The sequence below is a fragment of the Phytophthora ramorum genome (assembly GCF_020800215.1).
Source record: "Phytophthora ramorum isolate Pr-102 chromosome Unknown Phyram_PR-102_s0003, whole genome shotgun sequence".
NCBI classification, from domain to species: domain Eukaryota; phylum Oomycota; class Peronosporomycetes; order Peronosporales; family Peronosporaceae; genus Phytophthora; species Phytophthora ramorum.
The window spans coordinates 617,690-634,556 of NW_027150649.1; the positions used below are offsets into that span (position 1 = coordinate 617,690).

A 16,867-nucleotide genomic window follows, 5' to 3' on the forward strand; every position below is an offset into this window, starting at 1 on the left:
TCCACATACTCATGCCAAAGTCGCCAAGCAAAACCTGCGTAGACGAGCAGCAGTTGTTCCAGAATTGCGTGGAGATGTTGTCGACAAACGCGCTCAGGAAACACCAACTCGTGTTGTGCGACCATGAAGAAACGAATCCGACTAGAAGGAGCCCAGGGGGTGGGTACGGGTGGTTTCCATGCCTCCTCGAAGGTGTCAGTCTGAAGCGTGGTGTCACCGGTACCTACGCCATCTTCATACGGCACCGCATCCTCTTCACGCAAATTAGCTGTACGCCCGATTGTCGCCATCCACTCGCGAAAGTTCCATGTGCCTCGAGCGAGCTCTTGATGAAATCGCGCGTCGTCTTGACGTGTGAGCCGCACACCAAACTCGCTGCTGAGGGTTGCAGCGGTCTCAGCAACAATCTCATCTAGAATCTCAGAAGACGGGAAGGCTTCTTGTTCTTGGCCAACTTCACCGTCTTCTGGGGTATGTTCGCCGTAGCTGTTATCAAGCTCGAATCCACGCCATCGATGCATGCGTCCACCCGCTAGCTCGCGACGAAACTTGGCGCGGCCGGTCTGTTCGGCTGTAACGACAGCGCGCAATGCACCAAGCTGCGTTGGGAACACGCCAATCTCGTGGGGCCAAAACGTTTCACCGATATCGTCGTCGTTGTCGCTAGTGATGTCCCAGCCAGGAAGTGCCAATGCCGCACGGAAAAATCCGTTGGGTAAAGCTTCCACACCTCTCAACCAGAGCACGCGGTGATAGAATGTGTCCCCATTCGAGGTGACAGGCTCGCGGTCTACTAAAGTACCATGAAGCAGTTCACGTGACCAACGAGCGCAGTCCAAAGCGCGAAAGAAAATGCTTGTTCCTGCAGGTAGTGACAGTCGAGACCCTTCCGGTTGCGTCGTCTCAAGACGCAGCGGTGGTTCCATGACTTCCTTCGTGGCAAGGGGTGTAGTAGACTGTGGGGATGACAACACCGATATACCTGGCTGCTCGAATTGGGTCTCAAGTTGAGCTCCTGATGCTTGGTTGGCGCCACTGGATCGGCCAAAGCTTATGCAGTGTTCCGATAAAGACGGGATCTACACGCAGGCGAATCAGTTTTGGGTTTCGCACGAATAAAGTGATCAATCACGAGCGTACAATATGGATGGCGTCCGTGCATCGGTAACACAGAGCGAGGGTGCAGTCTTCACAAGCGAAAACAGCACTGAAAGAACAACACTCTTCGCATAGCCACCTTTCAGACTGGGAAGGTGTAGCAGTATGGTCCACGATATACTCGCCTGTCATCGCTGTCTGTTCGAAGGTGGAGCTCTGAGATTGCAGCTCCAATTCGCACGTGATGCCCGGGAAATTTATACGAATCCACGCGGCAACAAATTCACCGCCGCTTGCACGATCGCCGAAGTCATCAACTCCTGGCTGACCTTCGTTCTCTTCATTCGCTTCGGGTTCAATACGTTGGCGATCGGGTCCATACTCTTCACCGATGTCACCCACACTCAAGCTCGCTTCTCTTGGCTCTTTGATATCTTCGTACCGTTCCTCGATTGATCTGTTTCTACCAGCAAGTTTGTCTCCGTCACTCACCCCTTGAGGCTCATCGACGACTTCGGTACTGGGAACATCATCGCTCAGCATCTCTCAACTGTGCAATGGACAAGAAGCTCAGAGTTAGACCCCGCCGCAACGACAAGAAGCTCGACGCACACAATCTGTATACCCCAAAAGTCGACGACTATCCACCCAGTCCTTCGAAACGTCGCTGAACCTGCAGACAAACAAAGAGCACAGGAGACGTACGCGTGGGGTTCATGGGGGCAAAAGCGATTCGTGTTAATGTGCTCGGGCATATCATGACGGTGGCGACTCTACCGTAGCTAACAGTGCTAGCTCGATGGGGCTTACCATGTGTGTGTGTGTGTGTCTGGATGTGTCGTCTTGGTAGCTCGCTCAGCACCGACGTCGCTTCATCTGTGCATCTCACTGCTCCCTCCTGTTCTGCTGTCTTTTTCTCTTTTTCTTTTTGCTTCATGTCTTGAAATCTGCTTGTGTGTTCGCGGGTTCGCGTGTGTATGTGTTATCTTCCAGGTCGGGACTCCTTACTTCTTCATCGTCATATTCGTCCTCAATTCACCTTCAGACTGTGTGTGATATGTGCGCTTTTAGGCACTCGGGTGGTTCAGCTTATCACGGACATCCATGTGCGAGATTGTCGTTTCTTCCATCTTGGTCAATGATAACCCCCTCGAAAAGGATGTATTCCTCAGTTGGAACCATTGTCTAGTTGTTGTTGATCAACGAACTAGAGCGGCGATAAGCATCGCCTCCAAAGTTGCTGTGCAGCCGAAGACGCTCACCTTCACTGTCGTTGGGAGCCATCGAACTTGACGAGCTAAACCCGTAGTAATTGTTAGAAAATCCGTTGGGTGCTTGCGGTGGCAACGCCGGATCATAAAACGACGAGGACCCACTCGATGTTCGCCGGTTGTTAGCCTGTCCATCGAAACCCAGCGAGCTCAGACTTCCTCCGTCCCAAGCGTCCGGCGAAACCAAACCACCACCAGCGCTCTGGCTTCGCTCGAAAAGGCGACGCCCTGGACTACGACCGCGGCCAGTACTCGTACTGCGAGCAGTGGTGACTGTAGCGCCAATTCCGCTCGATGTTTGGTCAGACAGGCTGGGATAATCACCGCCAAAGCTGATGTTCACGTTCGGCAGCATTTGCTGAAGGAACGCAAGGCCACCAGATTCGCCGCCTAGTGCGCCGCCACCACCAAGCGGAAGCTCATTACTACGGAAGTCACCGCCGAACGAACTTCTAGACGGGTGCGGTCGCAACGGCGCATGGTGAAGTTGCTGTTGAGAACTTCCTAGTGGCGGGAAACCAGACCTATCAGTCGTCGAGGCGAACGCAGACGGAACCGGTGCAGCATTTCCAGCACGAGCGGCGTCGAAACCACCAAACGAGCTACGGCTGCTGTTGACTGTCGTTCCATCCAACAGCTCATAACGCGCTGTAGTCTGCTGCATCCCGCCACGGCTGGCGTCCGCAGGGTTTGCAAACGAGAAACGAGAGGTGAGCGCGTCCTTGGGCGGCGCAGCAAGGGGTGCCCCGTGCGACAGCGGGTTGGGAGCCAACTGGACACCGAGCAATCCTGCCAGCGCCTCGGACGAGTCGTTTCGCTGACTGAAGATCGCATCAATTGACGCAAACGACGACGACGAGCTGTTAGATGCTGACATCACTGGGGCGGCAGGCGGGAACGCATCAAGTGTGTTGTCAGACGGGTTAGAGGATCCCCAGACGTCGCCGGATGCAGGCGAGCTTGACGTAAGCTCTCTCGCACTACTGGCACGACGAATGCCACCATCGAACCCGAGCCCAAACGGACTGAAAACACCTGCGTTACTGTTGGTTGTCGTCTGCTCTTCGCTTTCGCCCTGGGGTATCGATGGGGTGGGGAAAGGCTGCGCCCACGCTGGCTCCTGAGTCGACGATCCAGTGGCCAATTTGAGCGCCTCCAGTGGACCCACCACGGCTTTCACTGCTGGTGCTGGTGTTGGTGATTCTAATGTTTGAACTTGATCTTGTGCTTGTTCTCTGTCTTCCTCTCGAGATGTGTCCACCCGCAGCTGCGGCTTTTTGCTCTGTACAGCGGTTTCGACTGGCGCTGGAGCTGGATGATTTGACGCTGCTACATTTGCATAACTGCTGCTGTGACCACCAGCTACGATTTTGCTGTAGGAATTTTCTCGAGTCAGCGGCGGATACTCTGTGCTGTGTGCTGCTGCTGTGTCGACGCGATCCGGTGACGTGGAGCCTGAACTATTGCTGCTATCCGCTGACGCCTGCCTGAGTTTAGATATCGCTGCTGCGCTCTGTGCATGTCGCTGTGAATCCGCATAAGGCTCTTCGCTGTGTGATCTGACCAATGTAGTTGCTCTTGCAGGAGACGGAGCTCTAGCACTAGCTGCCATGCCTGTTCTAGACGGTGCAGGTCTATGCGCTGGTGGAAACCGGGAGCCTGCCCTCTCTTCCACCTGTCCGTTAGCCATCGACATATCTCGGAACGCCGCCTTCCCGGAATGCAAAGCTATAGTGTAATGCAACAAAAGAACAACCAGACTCAGTCAGCTTCGACGTCGCAATCAGCTGGCAATAGCTCGCCTCGTACCGGACTGCATCTCCTCCTTCGTAAAACTATCGTCGTCGTCGCCCAGCTCGTGCAGATACAAGCAATCCGGGTTGTTACACTGCATATTGCGCAGGAAAAAGTTGCAGTACTTGGTCGTTCCGAACGACGCCCTATACAACCAACCAATCAGCAACTCCTCATCCCCAAAACAGGTAAAAATCCTCCGCCCTCACCGAAGCATACTCCCGTCCAGATAATAGCCGTCAATGGCCACGATACAGCACAGCGCGTCCTCCTTATTAGCGAACGTGATGTACGCGCTGGCTGTGGCGTTGGCCCTGTCCGCGCTGAGGTGGCTCTTGTTCACCACGGCCTTGACGATCTTGCCATACTGGCCGAAGCACTCATTGGAGCGTAGAATGTCCTCCTCAGCGAAGCGCACAGGCAGGCCAATGACGTAAACCAGGTTGCGCTGCATCACGCGCACGTTCTGCAGACTCTTGCGGTTCACGGTCGAGTGCTTGGCCTGCGCGGCCGAGCGCCGCTCGCTCTTCTCCTTTTGCTTGCGCTGCTTGGTGCGCCGAACGACGCTGCCAAAAAAGACTGTCAAAAACCCCGTCTAAAATGTCAAAAAGGCCAAAAAAGTGTCGAAAACGCACTCGTCGCGGTCCAGCGGGTTCTTTTGCTTGGAGAGCTCGGCGTAGGGCTGGCGACACGCCGGGCACAGGGCGTTGTACTCGTTCTTGATCTGGTGCCAGCACCAGAGACACACCTGGTAGCCGCACGGACACGCGTTGAACGTCTTGTCCGTGATGTCCAGCTCCTCCATGCACAGCGGGCAGCAGTCCTGCTCCTCGTCAGACATGGCGGTCGATAGGTCTGGAAGGTAGGGGGAGAAGGTATTAGAGGGGGGGCGGAGTAGAATGGAGTAGAGCGAGGTAGCGCGTACTGCGGTGGCTGGGGCGGGAGGCGACGGCGTTCTCGTCGCTTTTTTCTCTCTGGCGGCTGGCTGCTGATCCTGTCAATCGACTGAAAGGCGCACCGTGATGATCCCCGTTACGAGAGCAAATCATTACATAGATTGTTCAAAGTGATTGAATTTAACAGGGTCTTTTTCCCTCTATTTCATTTTACTATTGTATCGTTTGTACAAAACTATCAATTTATAGTGGTATACAGCGCCTAACTGCACATTGCGTACCTGCGAAGTAGCATGTAATATGTGGCTGATAGGATACCCACTGAACCGCATATTGCATGCCTAGTTAGGAGTGATTGTTTGTATGTAGCCATTTCGTCAAGTGCGTCACTCTCCACCACGGGGGGAAAGCAGCACCAGCAGCTCAACAACCGACTGCGCGCGGCGCTGCCACCGAAACGCAGTAGCATTTACCGTTACCCAATGCGGCCACCAAACCACAAAAACCCATTCAAGCCACTGCAATGGATGCAAGCCGCCAAGAAGCAGCAGAAAGTGTTCGCGCGGATGCTGCTCCTCAAGGAGGAGAGACACGCGCGCGTCAAGCACCTGCCGCTCTCCCGGCGCTTCGGGAGTGATTCCTGGGGGACTACGGCCAGTTGCCAAGGACGAGCTTCGATGGACCAATTGCGGTGGTCCACTCAGAGCTGGAAGAACTGGAGCACGCAGAGTTTCTGAGACACCAGAAGGCGCTGGGTGCGGACACGGGAGCCCGACCGGACCTCCACCTGCTCAAGGGCAACCCTGTGTTTCATCCAGTTCAGCACGCTCGAAAGAGCGTTTATTTACAGGTTACAACGCGGTGAGCCGCTGCCCCCGCTGCTGCAGGAGCTGTTCGCGGACCCCGCAGTGCCCAAAGTGCGGCACTCGGTGAATGACGACTTCCGACAGCTCAAAGCGTCGAATCTCGTCCAAGAGTTTAATTCGACGGTGGATACATTGCCCACAAATTGGGCTGACCTGGATTGAAGACGGCGTGCCAGGCGTTCCTGGCCGGGTCGCTGGGCAAGTAGACGCAGGTGTCGGACTAATTCTAAGCGACGCGCAGAGCAGCTACGCGGCTACAGATGCGTTGCCCCCGCTGAGAGGTGAATTATGAGGCTGTTCTGTGGTGGACTGGAGAGCGGTGGTTACGTGTTTGTGGTGCTGCAGTTTTGCTAGCGATGATTCAGATGAAGGACACGAAGGAGCTTTTGCAGGCAAAGAGCTACAACTCGTCCGCGCGGACGGTGGTGGACGAGCATCATGATGTGCTGCTTAGAAAGTTACCTTTCCTACCATTATCAATTAAAGGCATCGAGAAGATGGTGTATGGGGCGACAAGTTGCCGCGCACTAAGCAAAGAGGAAATCCCTTTTGCAGCCTGCAGAAGCTGTGGTTGCTACTAGATCAGCATCTGCTTGTTGTCTCCTGTCGCCGTTTGCGAGTCACCGCTCGACGGGCTCGAGCCACCCACCGCCCCAAAACACGGAACCACAAGTCGTGTCTCCACTTGTCCAGCACACTCTGCTCCCAATGCACGAGGAATCCACCTAGGAGCTCCTCGCGTGGACTCTCGGATTGCTGAAGCTGTTATTCATTGCTTCCAGCCTCCTCTTCAGTGATTTCTCGTAGGAAAGGGTGGTCAAGTAATTCCGTCGCCGACGCTCGAGTGTCCGGGTTCTTGTCGAGGCACCGACTCAGGAAATCCTTCGCCAATGACGACAGCTCAGCCGGGAACTCTGGGATTGAGCTGTTCGACGCGATGTGAAACATGGCTGTGAGCGGGTTGGACAGATTTTCCTATCAGAGCAATTTGCAACGCAAAACCAAGTTGCAAACAACAAAAGCGGTAAACATGAGTGAAAACTACCAATAGCAAACAGCGCACGAACGCACCCACGGCGGCCTCCCTGTAGCCATTTCGATCATGACGCAGCCGATGCCCCAGATGTCCGCTTTGCGCCACGAGTCCGCGCCCTTTTCAGCGCGAACGAGCTCCGGCGCCATCCAGAACGGGGACCCCAAGCCCTCACGCACTGACCTGAGAGCGTAAAGCACCCAGGGACATAATTTCCATTAGCAAGACGCAAACGATATGCTACAAGCAGCGCGAATTTGCACCTCGCCGTCTGCAACAATCTATCCTCGTCCCCCGTCGCTCTCGTGGCCGTCCCGAAGTCCGCAATTTTGACGCCATCGTCCGCCAGCAGCAGGTTGGCGCACTTGAGGTCACGGTGCGCAATTCCTAGCGCGTGCAAATGCGCCACGCCGCGAACCACGTCTCTCACGAAGTTGCGCAACGTCTGCTCTTCCATTGCGCCAAAGTCCTTGAGCAGTCTACAGCCACCGCATAGGCACCAAGTGAGCTCCTGCCAGCGAAACCCCAGCCACAGACTGAGCCGCACTTGCTCAGCGACCCCATGGGGAGCAGCTCCATGAACAGGTTGACCGTCGGACCGTTGCGCTCTGCAAAATTGGGCAACACACAAGCGCGTGAGTCTCAGTCACTGCCACTCGCTGCAAATGGCAATAAATGGACGCGCACCGCTGCCCAGGAAGCGCAAAACATTGCGGTGGCCGTGGCGCTGCAGCAGCCGCAGCACGTCCAGCTCGCGCTCGATTTGCGCAAAAGGCTGCACGCGCTGCAGCGAGAGCGAACTCACGTCGTTGCCGAGCTCGAGCTCCTCCTGCACGAAAATCTGCTTGACCGCCAGGAGCTGCGCGCTAATTTGCAGTGCAAAATGCAAAAGCTGACGTCAGTCGAATCGCTCCATACAAACGTCTCTTGTTTCAATCTGCACCTGGGCAGTCGCAGCGCCGCGGAGACCTGGCCGAATCGCCCACTGCCGACACCCGGGCCTTTTTGCCACACGAGTGTCCTGCAACAGCAACTCGTTAGCGCAAATGCAGCACGCACAGACAAGGGTTGCGCTACGTACTCGTCCGGCAGCAGCGCGAGCTGGAGCGATACCGGGTCACTCTCCATGGTAGCGTCCGTAGGAATTGCTGGCGTTGCACCCCTCGTGAAAGCGATGGCTCCCCTCTCCAAAGAGATGGTGTTTGCGGGAGAGCGGCCTGGTCAGGAGCGGGTGAAACGTATGTGGCCCGATAGAAATGCAGAAAGAAGGCGGTCCGTGCCACCCGTCCGGAGGGTCCTGCGAACCAGAACAAGGTTGCTCGATTAACGCGGCGGGTGTGACGCAGCGGCTCCTCGAAGCAGTCATGTACCGGTTCATGAATTCAACTGATGCCGTCGTATTTGCCCTTGGACTTATACTGCGCACCGCGTGGTCCTCGCTCGTGTGACTCATTCCTGCTGCAGACGGAAGCCCCACCCTCTGTTGTCGCCAGGAAATGACGTCGTTAGTACCTCGATAGTACTCTGTCTCGCCCATCCCCTAAGTTGAAGTGGCGTTTCTTTCCTCTACAAGAACTCTTGCGCCCACTAAAGTCGCACTCTCCTCCCTGTACAAGAACGACATTTCCGCCCTTTCGAGGCGCGTTAAACCACTTTTCAGTCGCCCATTTCCCCGCATAGAGCTCAAACGACCATCACTCTTGCCATGCAGCAAGCGTCGGCGGCGTCCTTCTTCCCCACGGCCAAGGAGCTCTCGAGCGGCGTGCAGTGGTTCAAGGACCACCCGGTGCTGGCCGCGGCCGCTGCCACCGCCGTGTCCGTCATCACGTACCTCAACGCGCTGGAGCTGCCCGCGGAGGAAGACGCGATCGCCACTAGACACAGGAAACCCGCGCCCATCCGCCGCCGCGGCTCCCCATCGCTGTCCCACAGGAGCTCGGGCGCCTTAGCCAGCGACGGCAAACTGTCGGCCGCCGTGAGCTGGTGCGACGAGCACGGCGGCAGCCTGACACAGGTGTTCGAGGACGAGACACCGCCGCCGCTCGGCAGACGCACGAGGCGCTTAGAGGACAGCGAGAGCGACGGCGAGGACGGCGATGACGTGGCTGAGCGCTTCGAGGATGCCTTCCAGCGGCACAGGACACTCCGAAAGAGCGTGACGACGCAGCAGCTGGACGCGGGGAGTTCCGCGGCGGCGGCCAGCGACTCGGAGGCCGACGCCGCGCAGACAGAGAGTCCGCAGTGGGGCTGGTACGTCCCCATCACGCCACCGCAGGATCAGTTTCATCCGACAGGACGCGAGTCGGCAGTCGTGGCGCCGCGCCCAACGGACCAACCGACGACAGGAGACGGCAAGGCCATGCGACGCACCACTTCAGGACATATTCCGTAGGGATATTAAGTTACCTTATGTATTGCCGTGTGTTGTGCAGTGCTTGGAACTTCATCGATCTTGAAGGACGGTGACGTTACAGATCCAGTGTCAACGGCTCCTCTTCGTCCGGTGTAGGGAGCAGTGGCGATTCTACAGGAATCTGTGCGGGCTGGTCTGGATTATCCTGTGCTTCTGCATCCTCATCGTGGAGTTCTCCTTGGTGGACGGTAAGGTTGGTGTGTGAGCCTGCAGGACGATCCAGGCCAGCATCGTCGTCTTGAGATACGTCCATGCTGTATTCCTCTTCGTCGTCTTCGTTCAGTTGTTGGGCATCAACTGTACTTGCCTCAAAACCGGAAGCAGCGATCTCGCCAGGAAACACCTGACCATCTTCTCTGTTGTTTGCACTGACGAGGGAGTCCAGCATATTGTCCATTGCTTCCGAAGCAGCAGCAGCACAACCCCCCGCATCCTCTCGCGGTAGAGACGTCGCTGTTACAGCGTGGCTGTCGCCCTTATCAATGGACTCGAGAGTAGAATCTACAGGTTCGCGGCCTTCATCGACCACATTAACATTTTCAGGAGCGATGCTGAGTTCATCCACTTGCACAGAGTTTTCGCTATCAACCGAGGCATAGTACGTTGTCGTCGACAGGTCCGTGGTATCCTCTGTCACTAGACCCCTTGCGCTGCTTTTTTCCACTCGCTGTAGGTGCAGCTGTGTCGACAATTGCGAATGATATTGTGTAGGACTTGTCCTCGTTTCTTTCCTGAATACTGCGGGCGCTGCATCCACCGCAGCTCGAACCGCTGCAACCTGCATCAATGCTCCATGTACGCCTTTCGTGAGGGTATTCAAGTGTCCACAAGCCTGCGCCTCCGAAACCTGGTCAATGACTGCATCCAAGCACTGCGCTACAGCACTTTCACGGCGAGTGTCATCTATGGACCAGTTCAAAAAGTCAAAGAACTGTCGGCATTCCTGTGCGTGCATTGCCGTCCAAGCTTGCAGAACGCCCAGTTCTTCTTTGACGCGCTTGGACTCGGCTAACGCCTCAGAGGTGTGTGCTGCTACTGCCCCAGGCGCGACCACAGGTGGTGCATGTACGATAGTCGTTTTCACCGTAGCCGCCTGTAGTCGTTGGTGGCACTCGTGCTCGTGCTTCGTTATCCAATTTTGCAACGCGCTCAAATCTTCTCTGACTTGGTTTGTCTCCGCCCTCAACTCCTCGCTCGTATGCGTTGGCTCGATCTCTAAAGCAGCCTCTCGTGCAGATACCATTTCAACCCCCTTCACGCGCTCTTGCTCAACAGCGGCGGCTAACCGGATCAGCATTGCGTCCGAGTCCTCCATAAACGCTTGAATGGTCTCGCGCATTGCATTGTGTTGAACGCTGACCTCGTCTGAAGCATTTCGTTGGTCGAGCTCTAGCTGGTGCACACGATCTGCAAGTGACGATTGCTGCGGTAGGTATTCCCCACGGCTCGTTTCAATAGCATGGCCCAATGCCTTGACCACGCCCTCTACACGCCTTTTCAGCTTGTCATCGTTCTTCTGTCGAGCTTGGACCTCCAGCGGGATCACTTCCTCAAGTGTACGCAGCTTGCGCTGGACTGTGAGCGCTACAGCACGCGTGGCCTCCTCCAGATCCTGAAACCTTAAGCCGAATTCCTCTTCTAGTCTTATCTGGGCTGTGTGCCATACCTTAAGGCCGTTGGCAACTTCGGTTAGCACGCACTGGAAGCGCGCGTCTACATCGCCTGCAAGAGCTTGGAATACCCGCTTGATCTGACCGAACTCGCTGTGCAGCCACCGCTCCAACGCCAGCAAGTGATCATTTACTCGTGAAAAATCGCGCATGTGCGAAGTCACGCGCTGGAAATCGGCGCCGGTCACGAGCTGCCGCTGTTCATCAAGTACGCGCACAAGGTCCCGCTTGTCGGCAGCCAACTTTGTATTGAGTCTCTCGAGTTGAGCGTCCAGCTTGGCATCCACTGCGGCGTCATTTTTCCATCTAGCACTGCGATCTGCGTCCAACTCGCTGCGTAGGTGCACCATCGCATCCTGCATATCTCTCAGCTGTCTTTGAAATTCAGAAGTGCGGCCCGGTGACATCGCTTGCTGCTGTTTCGATCCGACAGAGGCCAAGAATTGTGCGTGTTGGTCCTGAGCCTCGAATTTTCGCTGTGTGTCATCAACTACTCCTCTCAATTCACCTTCCAAACCCTCCACGCGGTGTCCGAGTCGCGAAACCTCTGCGAAAAGCAATGCAGCTTTTTGTTGCTCGCGTTGCTGGTGGTTCATGTCTGCTTGCAACTTGTTGTTGAAAGAACTCGCTAGTCGCTGAAGATCCTCGGCAATTTTCCCGACAGAAAGCTACACTCAAACCATTCCAGACATGCAAATCAGCAACACCGGTCTTGAGCAAGCTTTGGTAACCAGCAAACACACCGTACCTGGTCGTTTTCGTGCTGCTGCTGGTTGCTCGAGTAAAAGTGCCGAAGATGCTGGATCTCTTCTCGAAAGCGTTCGTTCTCGCGCTCAACTGCATGCATCCGGTCTGCCATTTGATCCAGTACGGGAGACGATGCTCCGACAAGCGAATGTCCACTGGACTGGGGATCTGGATACCCATTTCGACTAGGTGAGGACAACCCACTAGCGACGGCTTGCTTCCTGTTGCTGTCGTTGAAATAGCTGCTAGCTCCACTCCCGCGGCGTTCAATGGGCAATCCATTGGTAGACTTGTGGATTGGGGGCAGCATCATCCGTCAAACCGCGAACGCACGCTGCTCCGCCGCCACTTTCTCAATTGCTGGAGCTTGGCACCGCCGCTTCAAGAAGACTTGCAAGTAAAATAGCCTCGTGTAACCCCCGCTGCCGGCATGCTGCTTCTCGACCTGGAAAAAAATACAATCACGACCAACTTCCACGCAAGATGTGCACGCACCGAAATTCTCTCTCCAGCACCCTCTTCCTTGATTTCATGCTTAGCCGCGATCACTCCATGCGTACGACCTACTAAGATTCTCGTCTACTTGTTCTTTGCCGGCTGCTGCTTTTTGGAGCTTGCAGGTGTAGAAACTACCTCTGGCGCCGTCGTCTCAGGCACGGGGGGAGCTGGTGCACCAGGAGAAGGAACACCAGCAGATTCACTAGGAGACTCATCGTCGGTTGGCGTTGGCGCCTCACGGGGTAGAGGGGGCTGAGGACCTACACCGCCCGGGCCGCCCGCGTACGGCACGCCGCCAGCCGGATATCCACCGTTCGGTGGGGAATAGTAGCCTCGAGGGTTGTACCCCTGCTGCTGGTAGCCGCCGTAGCCGCGCTGACCGCCCATCATGCGCATGTTCTGCTGCGGCATCATAGGCGGGTACATCATCGGAACGCCGTTAGGGCCCACAGGCACGCCATAGCCGTAGGGAGGCATGCCCATTTCTCCGCCTTCCTCTCCGCCCATGCCACCATCATACATCCAGTCCTCCTGCATTGGTGGAGGGTAGCCCATGCCAGGGTGCGGGTACGGCATGTGTCCAGGCGAGCCGCCGCGGTACGGCGACGACACTTGCTCTTTTACTGCAGGTGGCACCGAAAAGGTCGGGGTGAACTCGACCGCTGCAGCGCTCAGCTTGAACTCCTTGGCTTTCGGATTCAATTCCTTCTTTGGAGCCGCCTTCGGTGCTTCCTCCTTTGTCTGCTTAGTCGTGGTCGTTGTCGTCGTTGTACTTGTCGACGAAGAAAACGAATCTTTGCTTTCCTCGGTCTTGCTCTCTGCTTTCTTCTCCCTTCCGTTCTCCTTCTTCTTTGGGCTGCTCTTGGGCTTTGTAGCAGCAGGCTTCGCGTCCTTGTCATTTACCTGTGCAGGCGCCGCCGCTTTCTTCGGTGAAGCACCTTTCTTCTCCTCCGACTCGCTTTTCGGAGGTGCCGCGGTAGCAGTCGATCGGCCAGTCACAGCTTCACTAAAAGAAAGTGGCTTGGATGGACTAAGGGCAGCCGGTGTAGTCGCAGCAGGGACCGGCTCTGCAGCAGTAGGTACCGGGGGTGCAGGTGTAGCGGGCGAAGCACTAGCAGGCGGTGTCTTCGTCGCCTTAGCTTTCGACTTACCATCGCTAGACTGACGCTGTGCATTCCGGAGAGCCGGCGGTACGTACGCGTTGCCGCCGGAACTGGGCGGGGCGCCTCTACGGTCCACCGAGCTGTAACGCGCCTCCTCGTCCAAGTCGTTAGCGTGTTTGCCGCCACGCACGGCCTGTCCGCGCTCCTCCTGCAAGTGGAAGTTTCCAGCAGCGGACTGGCGCTCAATTTCCTGCGCGAGTCGCTCCGCCTCCCGCGACTGCTCTGTTGAGATCTTGGTCTTGTCCAGCTTGGTCGTATAAATATTCTCGTCGTAGGTCGACACGACGCCGAAGAGCTTCTCGTTCGCCTCGAACTGGTTCCAGTTCCCCGGTTTTCCCTGGTTCTTCCCGTGGCGTCTGCCATTCGGTGCCGAGTCCTCGAGTGCGCCGGTATCCAACGCCGGGTCCAGCCACGAGCTCGCAGTCTCCAGTTCGCGGCCAATCAAGTGCTCTCCCTGGCGTCCGCTGATTTCCGTGTCGGTGCGGAACCCCCCAGCAGCTGCCGTCACTCCGGCCACAAACGCGCCGTCTGTGTAGTTGGCGGTGCCGTCCGCCACCAAGTGCGCGAGCTGGTGGCGTCTAAAGATCACAGTGCTGCCGTCCTCGAACGGCTTGGCGTCGCTGGCGCTGCTCACTCTCCGCGTACTCTTGAGCACGACCGAAAAATCGTCCGGGTCCACGCAGTCAAGTACGCCAGCATACCGCTCGTCCGACGCCACGAGCTGCAGCTCCACCGCTTTGCCAACCAAGAACCGGAACGCGAACAGCGCGCGGTGTCGCAGCAGTCTCTGATGCGCATCTGACAAAAATGAAAAAAGATATGTCAAAAATGTAACAATTGTCAAAAACATTCTCGACTACATGTCGATAAGAAGAGAGAGATCTCAACCTACCACTAAACCCAGGTTTGGCTGGGCTCGGGGCGAAGCCTGGCGGGGGTGCACTACTTGTCGCGGGATTGGGGTTGCTCCAGGGCCCCGAAACGGGCGGCGGGGCCACGGGTTGCGGACCGGCAGCGTCTTTGCCATTGCTTTTGGGCTGCGGCTTCTTCTTCTTGGCGCTCTTGGGACCCGTGGACCCATTCTTGCGCGGCGCTTGGCTCGCTGTTGGTCTCGACGTGGCTGTCTGCATGGGGACCGAGAGGAGGGAGGAAAAGGAGGAGGAGGGAGGAAGAGGGCAGGAGGCGCCGGGAACCTCTCTGCTTTGGTGCTCGCTGGCTTGAAGCCTCTTTTGGCTGGCCACACTCGATATCCCCCTACCCGTTGAGAGGTTGCGAGATGAGGGGGGAGGTACTCTAAAAATGCAACTATCGCATTTAGCAATATGCTTCGTGTACACGAAATGTAAAAGTTGTAGAGCGCTAATATGTTAGAAGTAAAGTTATAGAGTGGCGAGGTTCAACTTGCGCTACTTCTAGCAAGCAATTTCGTGCACCGTGATGTTGAGCGGGCCTTTAACTGGTAGAGTGAAGGCGACATCATACATGATTGCGAACGCGTCCTCCACGGTTTGCAGATCAAAGCGACTGAAGATCACTGCCGTGGCAATCCGCATCTGCAGCAGCGCGAACCGCATGCCGATGCACTGACGCGGGCCCGCGATGAAGCTGATGAACTTAAACCTTCACTTTTCCTATCTCCGAGTCGATCCAGCGCTCTCGTTTGTACTTGTCCGCGTCTTCACCCCACACGTCCTCCATTCGGGCGGAGGCGTACATTTTGAGTGGTTTGGAACACGGTTTGTCGCGGTCACATACAGCCGGAGACTCTCTTTAATGACTGTCTCAAGATACGGCAGGTTCTGTAGATCTTCAAACGTAGGAGCGTCAATTTCACCGGTGATCAACCCGCACAGCTTGTCTCGGACTTCCTCGCGCAGTTTCGACAGTGGATTTCCAGAGCCACGTAGGAGACTGCAGGCGTGCACCAAGCACTTCAGCATATACCTCTACGGCTTCGATGAATGGATGGCCCGTCTCGGAATTCACGTCGCCGCCAAGGCCATTGAAGTCCACGCTAAATCCGATCTTGGTGAATACGTCGCTGGAGAACATACCGAGGAGCGAATTCATGCTGACCACCCGCCTTTGCTTGACTCACTCGCCCAATACGTCTCGCAGTTGCACCGCCTTCTCTTTTGCAGCAGCGTCAACAATATCTCGCAGTGTCCGAGTCGTAACCATTAGGCTGGGGGTGGGCCGATGCTTGAGCCACTTGTCGCCGTCAGCCCCTATGAACCCCTCGCCGAAAAATGCGTAGAACAGCTCTTGCATGTCGGGGCCCCGCTCGGAAGATCTCGAATTTCGTCTTGAAAATGTCCTCAAATGCCTCGGGTGACGCGAAGATAATGATGGCGGGGCGACCAACGATACGCAGCACCCAAGGTCTGCCTTTGCTGAGCTTGCTCTGTTCAGCCATCCAGTCCCAAAGTCGACCCTTTTGATAGAACAAAACATCGAGCGTGTTACCGAGAAAAGGAAGCGTGGATTGTGGCGAGTGGAGCTTTTGCCTCTCGATGGCCGCGTCAACAACGCGCTTCGAGTACAAGGTAGTCAGGCACCACTTGCCAGCCACCGAGCGCAGTAGCTGTTAGAAGCACGACGTTTGTCGTATTTGCATAATGCTGTCTGCCCTCAAGCTCCAACGAAAAAGCTTATCGAACTGCGTGCTAACCGTCCGAAGAGAATATGAGGCCACGCAGCTATCCGACAGGAGAATATGCTATTGAAATGGAATCTTATGCTGAACATTAAGTATGCTGCAGCAATCGAGGACAATGCCAGCTCCATCCGTAGCAGACTGTGGAGCATGAACTTTTACTTCGAGGAGAAGCAAGATTTCAGGGCGCCAAATCGCGACTTCGCTCAGATGACGGGGCTGATTCCAACATGGTGCGGTGACCGATATAACGGCGTGACAAATGGATATCCTTCATCTGAGAAGGAGCTTGTATCCCAGCCGCAGGAATCACGAGCCATTTTGCTTGGATAGCAAGCGTTCAGTTAAGCATTAATCCGATCACTGTGCACGATATGCTCGACACAGCCACCGAACTACATGGCACGCTCGCTAGCACATTCAAAACGTTCATGTATTGAATTGGCGTACGCCGAAGGAAACATTCCTTCGTTCTTGCTGATTCCAAACCGATAATGAACAAACACCTCACACTAATGCACCCTCTCCTTCACGCAGCTGCAGCGTACCGAAGGATCCCAGCAGCTGAAAACGTGAACGGACCGATGTGCATTGTAGGAGTGAACGACCGGGACCGCTGCTCATCAAACTTGATGTCCACGCCATCGGCCAAACGGAGCACCAACTCATGAACACGCGTCACGTCAGCTCTACTGATGCCACCGTACACCACCCTCAATAAACCACACCACACCGTTGAACGCAGGAACCGAATCCATAGCA

At 55.9% G+C, this 16,867-nt stretch overlaps 4 protein-coding genes across 4 annotated transcripts; 1 reads left to right on the forward strand and 3 right to left on the reverse strand.

Annotated features, from left to right (window-relative positions):
* Positions 1 to 3,970: 3,970 nt before the first annotated feature.
* On the reverse strand, positions 3,971 to 8,086 carry KRP23_3348 (CCR4-NOT transcription complex subunit 4; the record flags this gene model as incomplete). The annotated part of the gene is made up of 13 exons (XM_067888187.1): positions 3,971 to 3,988; positions 4,045 to 4,097; positions 4,179 to 4,309; positions 4,373 to 4,729; positions 4,799 to 4,887; positions 5,841 to 5,862; positions 6,839 to 6,900; positions 6,997 to 7,141; positions 7,222 to 7,437; positions 7,506 to 7,566; positions 7,646 to 7,824; positions 7,902 to 7,979; positions 8,040 to 8,086. The coding sequence occupies 13 exons, from the start codon at positions 8,084 to 8,086 to the stop codon at positions 3,971 to 3,973; spliced, it is 1,458 nt and encodes a 485-aa protein (XP_067747452.1).
* Positions 8,087 to 8,663: 577 nt separating this feature from the next.
* Positions 8,664 to 9,350, forward strand: KRP23_3349 (uncharacterized protein; the record flags this gene model as incomplete). The annotated part of the gene is made up of 1 exon (XM_067888188.1): positions 8,664 to 9,350. One exon carries the CDS (start codon positions 8,664 to 8,666, stop codon positions 9,348 to 9,350), a length of 687 nt encoding a protein of 228 aa, XP_067747453.1.
* A 76-nt stretch (positions 9,351 to 9,426) lies between these two features.
* KRP23_3350 (uncharacterized protein) lies at positions 9,427 to 11,900 on the reverse strand (the record flags this gene model as incomplete). The annotated part of the gene is made up of 2 exons (XM_067888189.1): positions 9,427 to 11,709; positions 11,790 to 11,900. The coding sequence occupies 2 exons, from the start codon at positions 11,898 to 11,900 to the stop codon at positions 9,427 to 9,429; spliced, it is 2,394 nt and encodes a 797-aa protein (XP_067747454.1).
* A 467-nt stretch (positions 11,901 to 12,367) lies between these two features.
* Positions 12,368 to 14,579, reverse strand: KRP23_3351 (Ataxin-2-like protein; the record flags this gene model as incomplete). Its single annotated transcript, XM_067888190.1, has 2 exons — positions 12,368 to 14,247; positions 14,342 to 14,579. The coding sequence occupies 2 exons, from the start codon at positions 14,577 to 14,579 to the stop codon at positions 12,368 to 12,370; spliced, it is 2,118 nt and encodes a 705-aa protein (XP_067747455.1).
* Between the last annotated feature and the right edge of the window lie 2,288 nt (positions 14,580 to 16,867).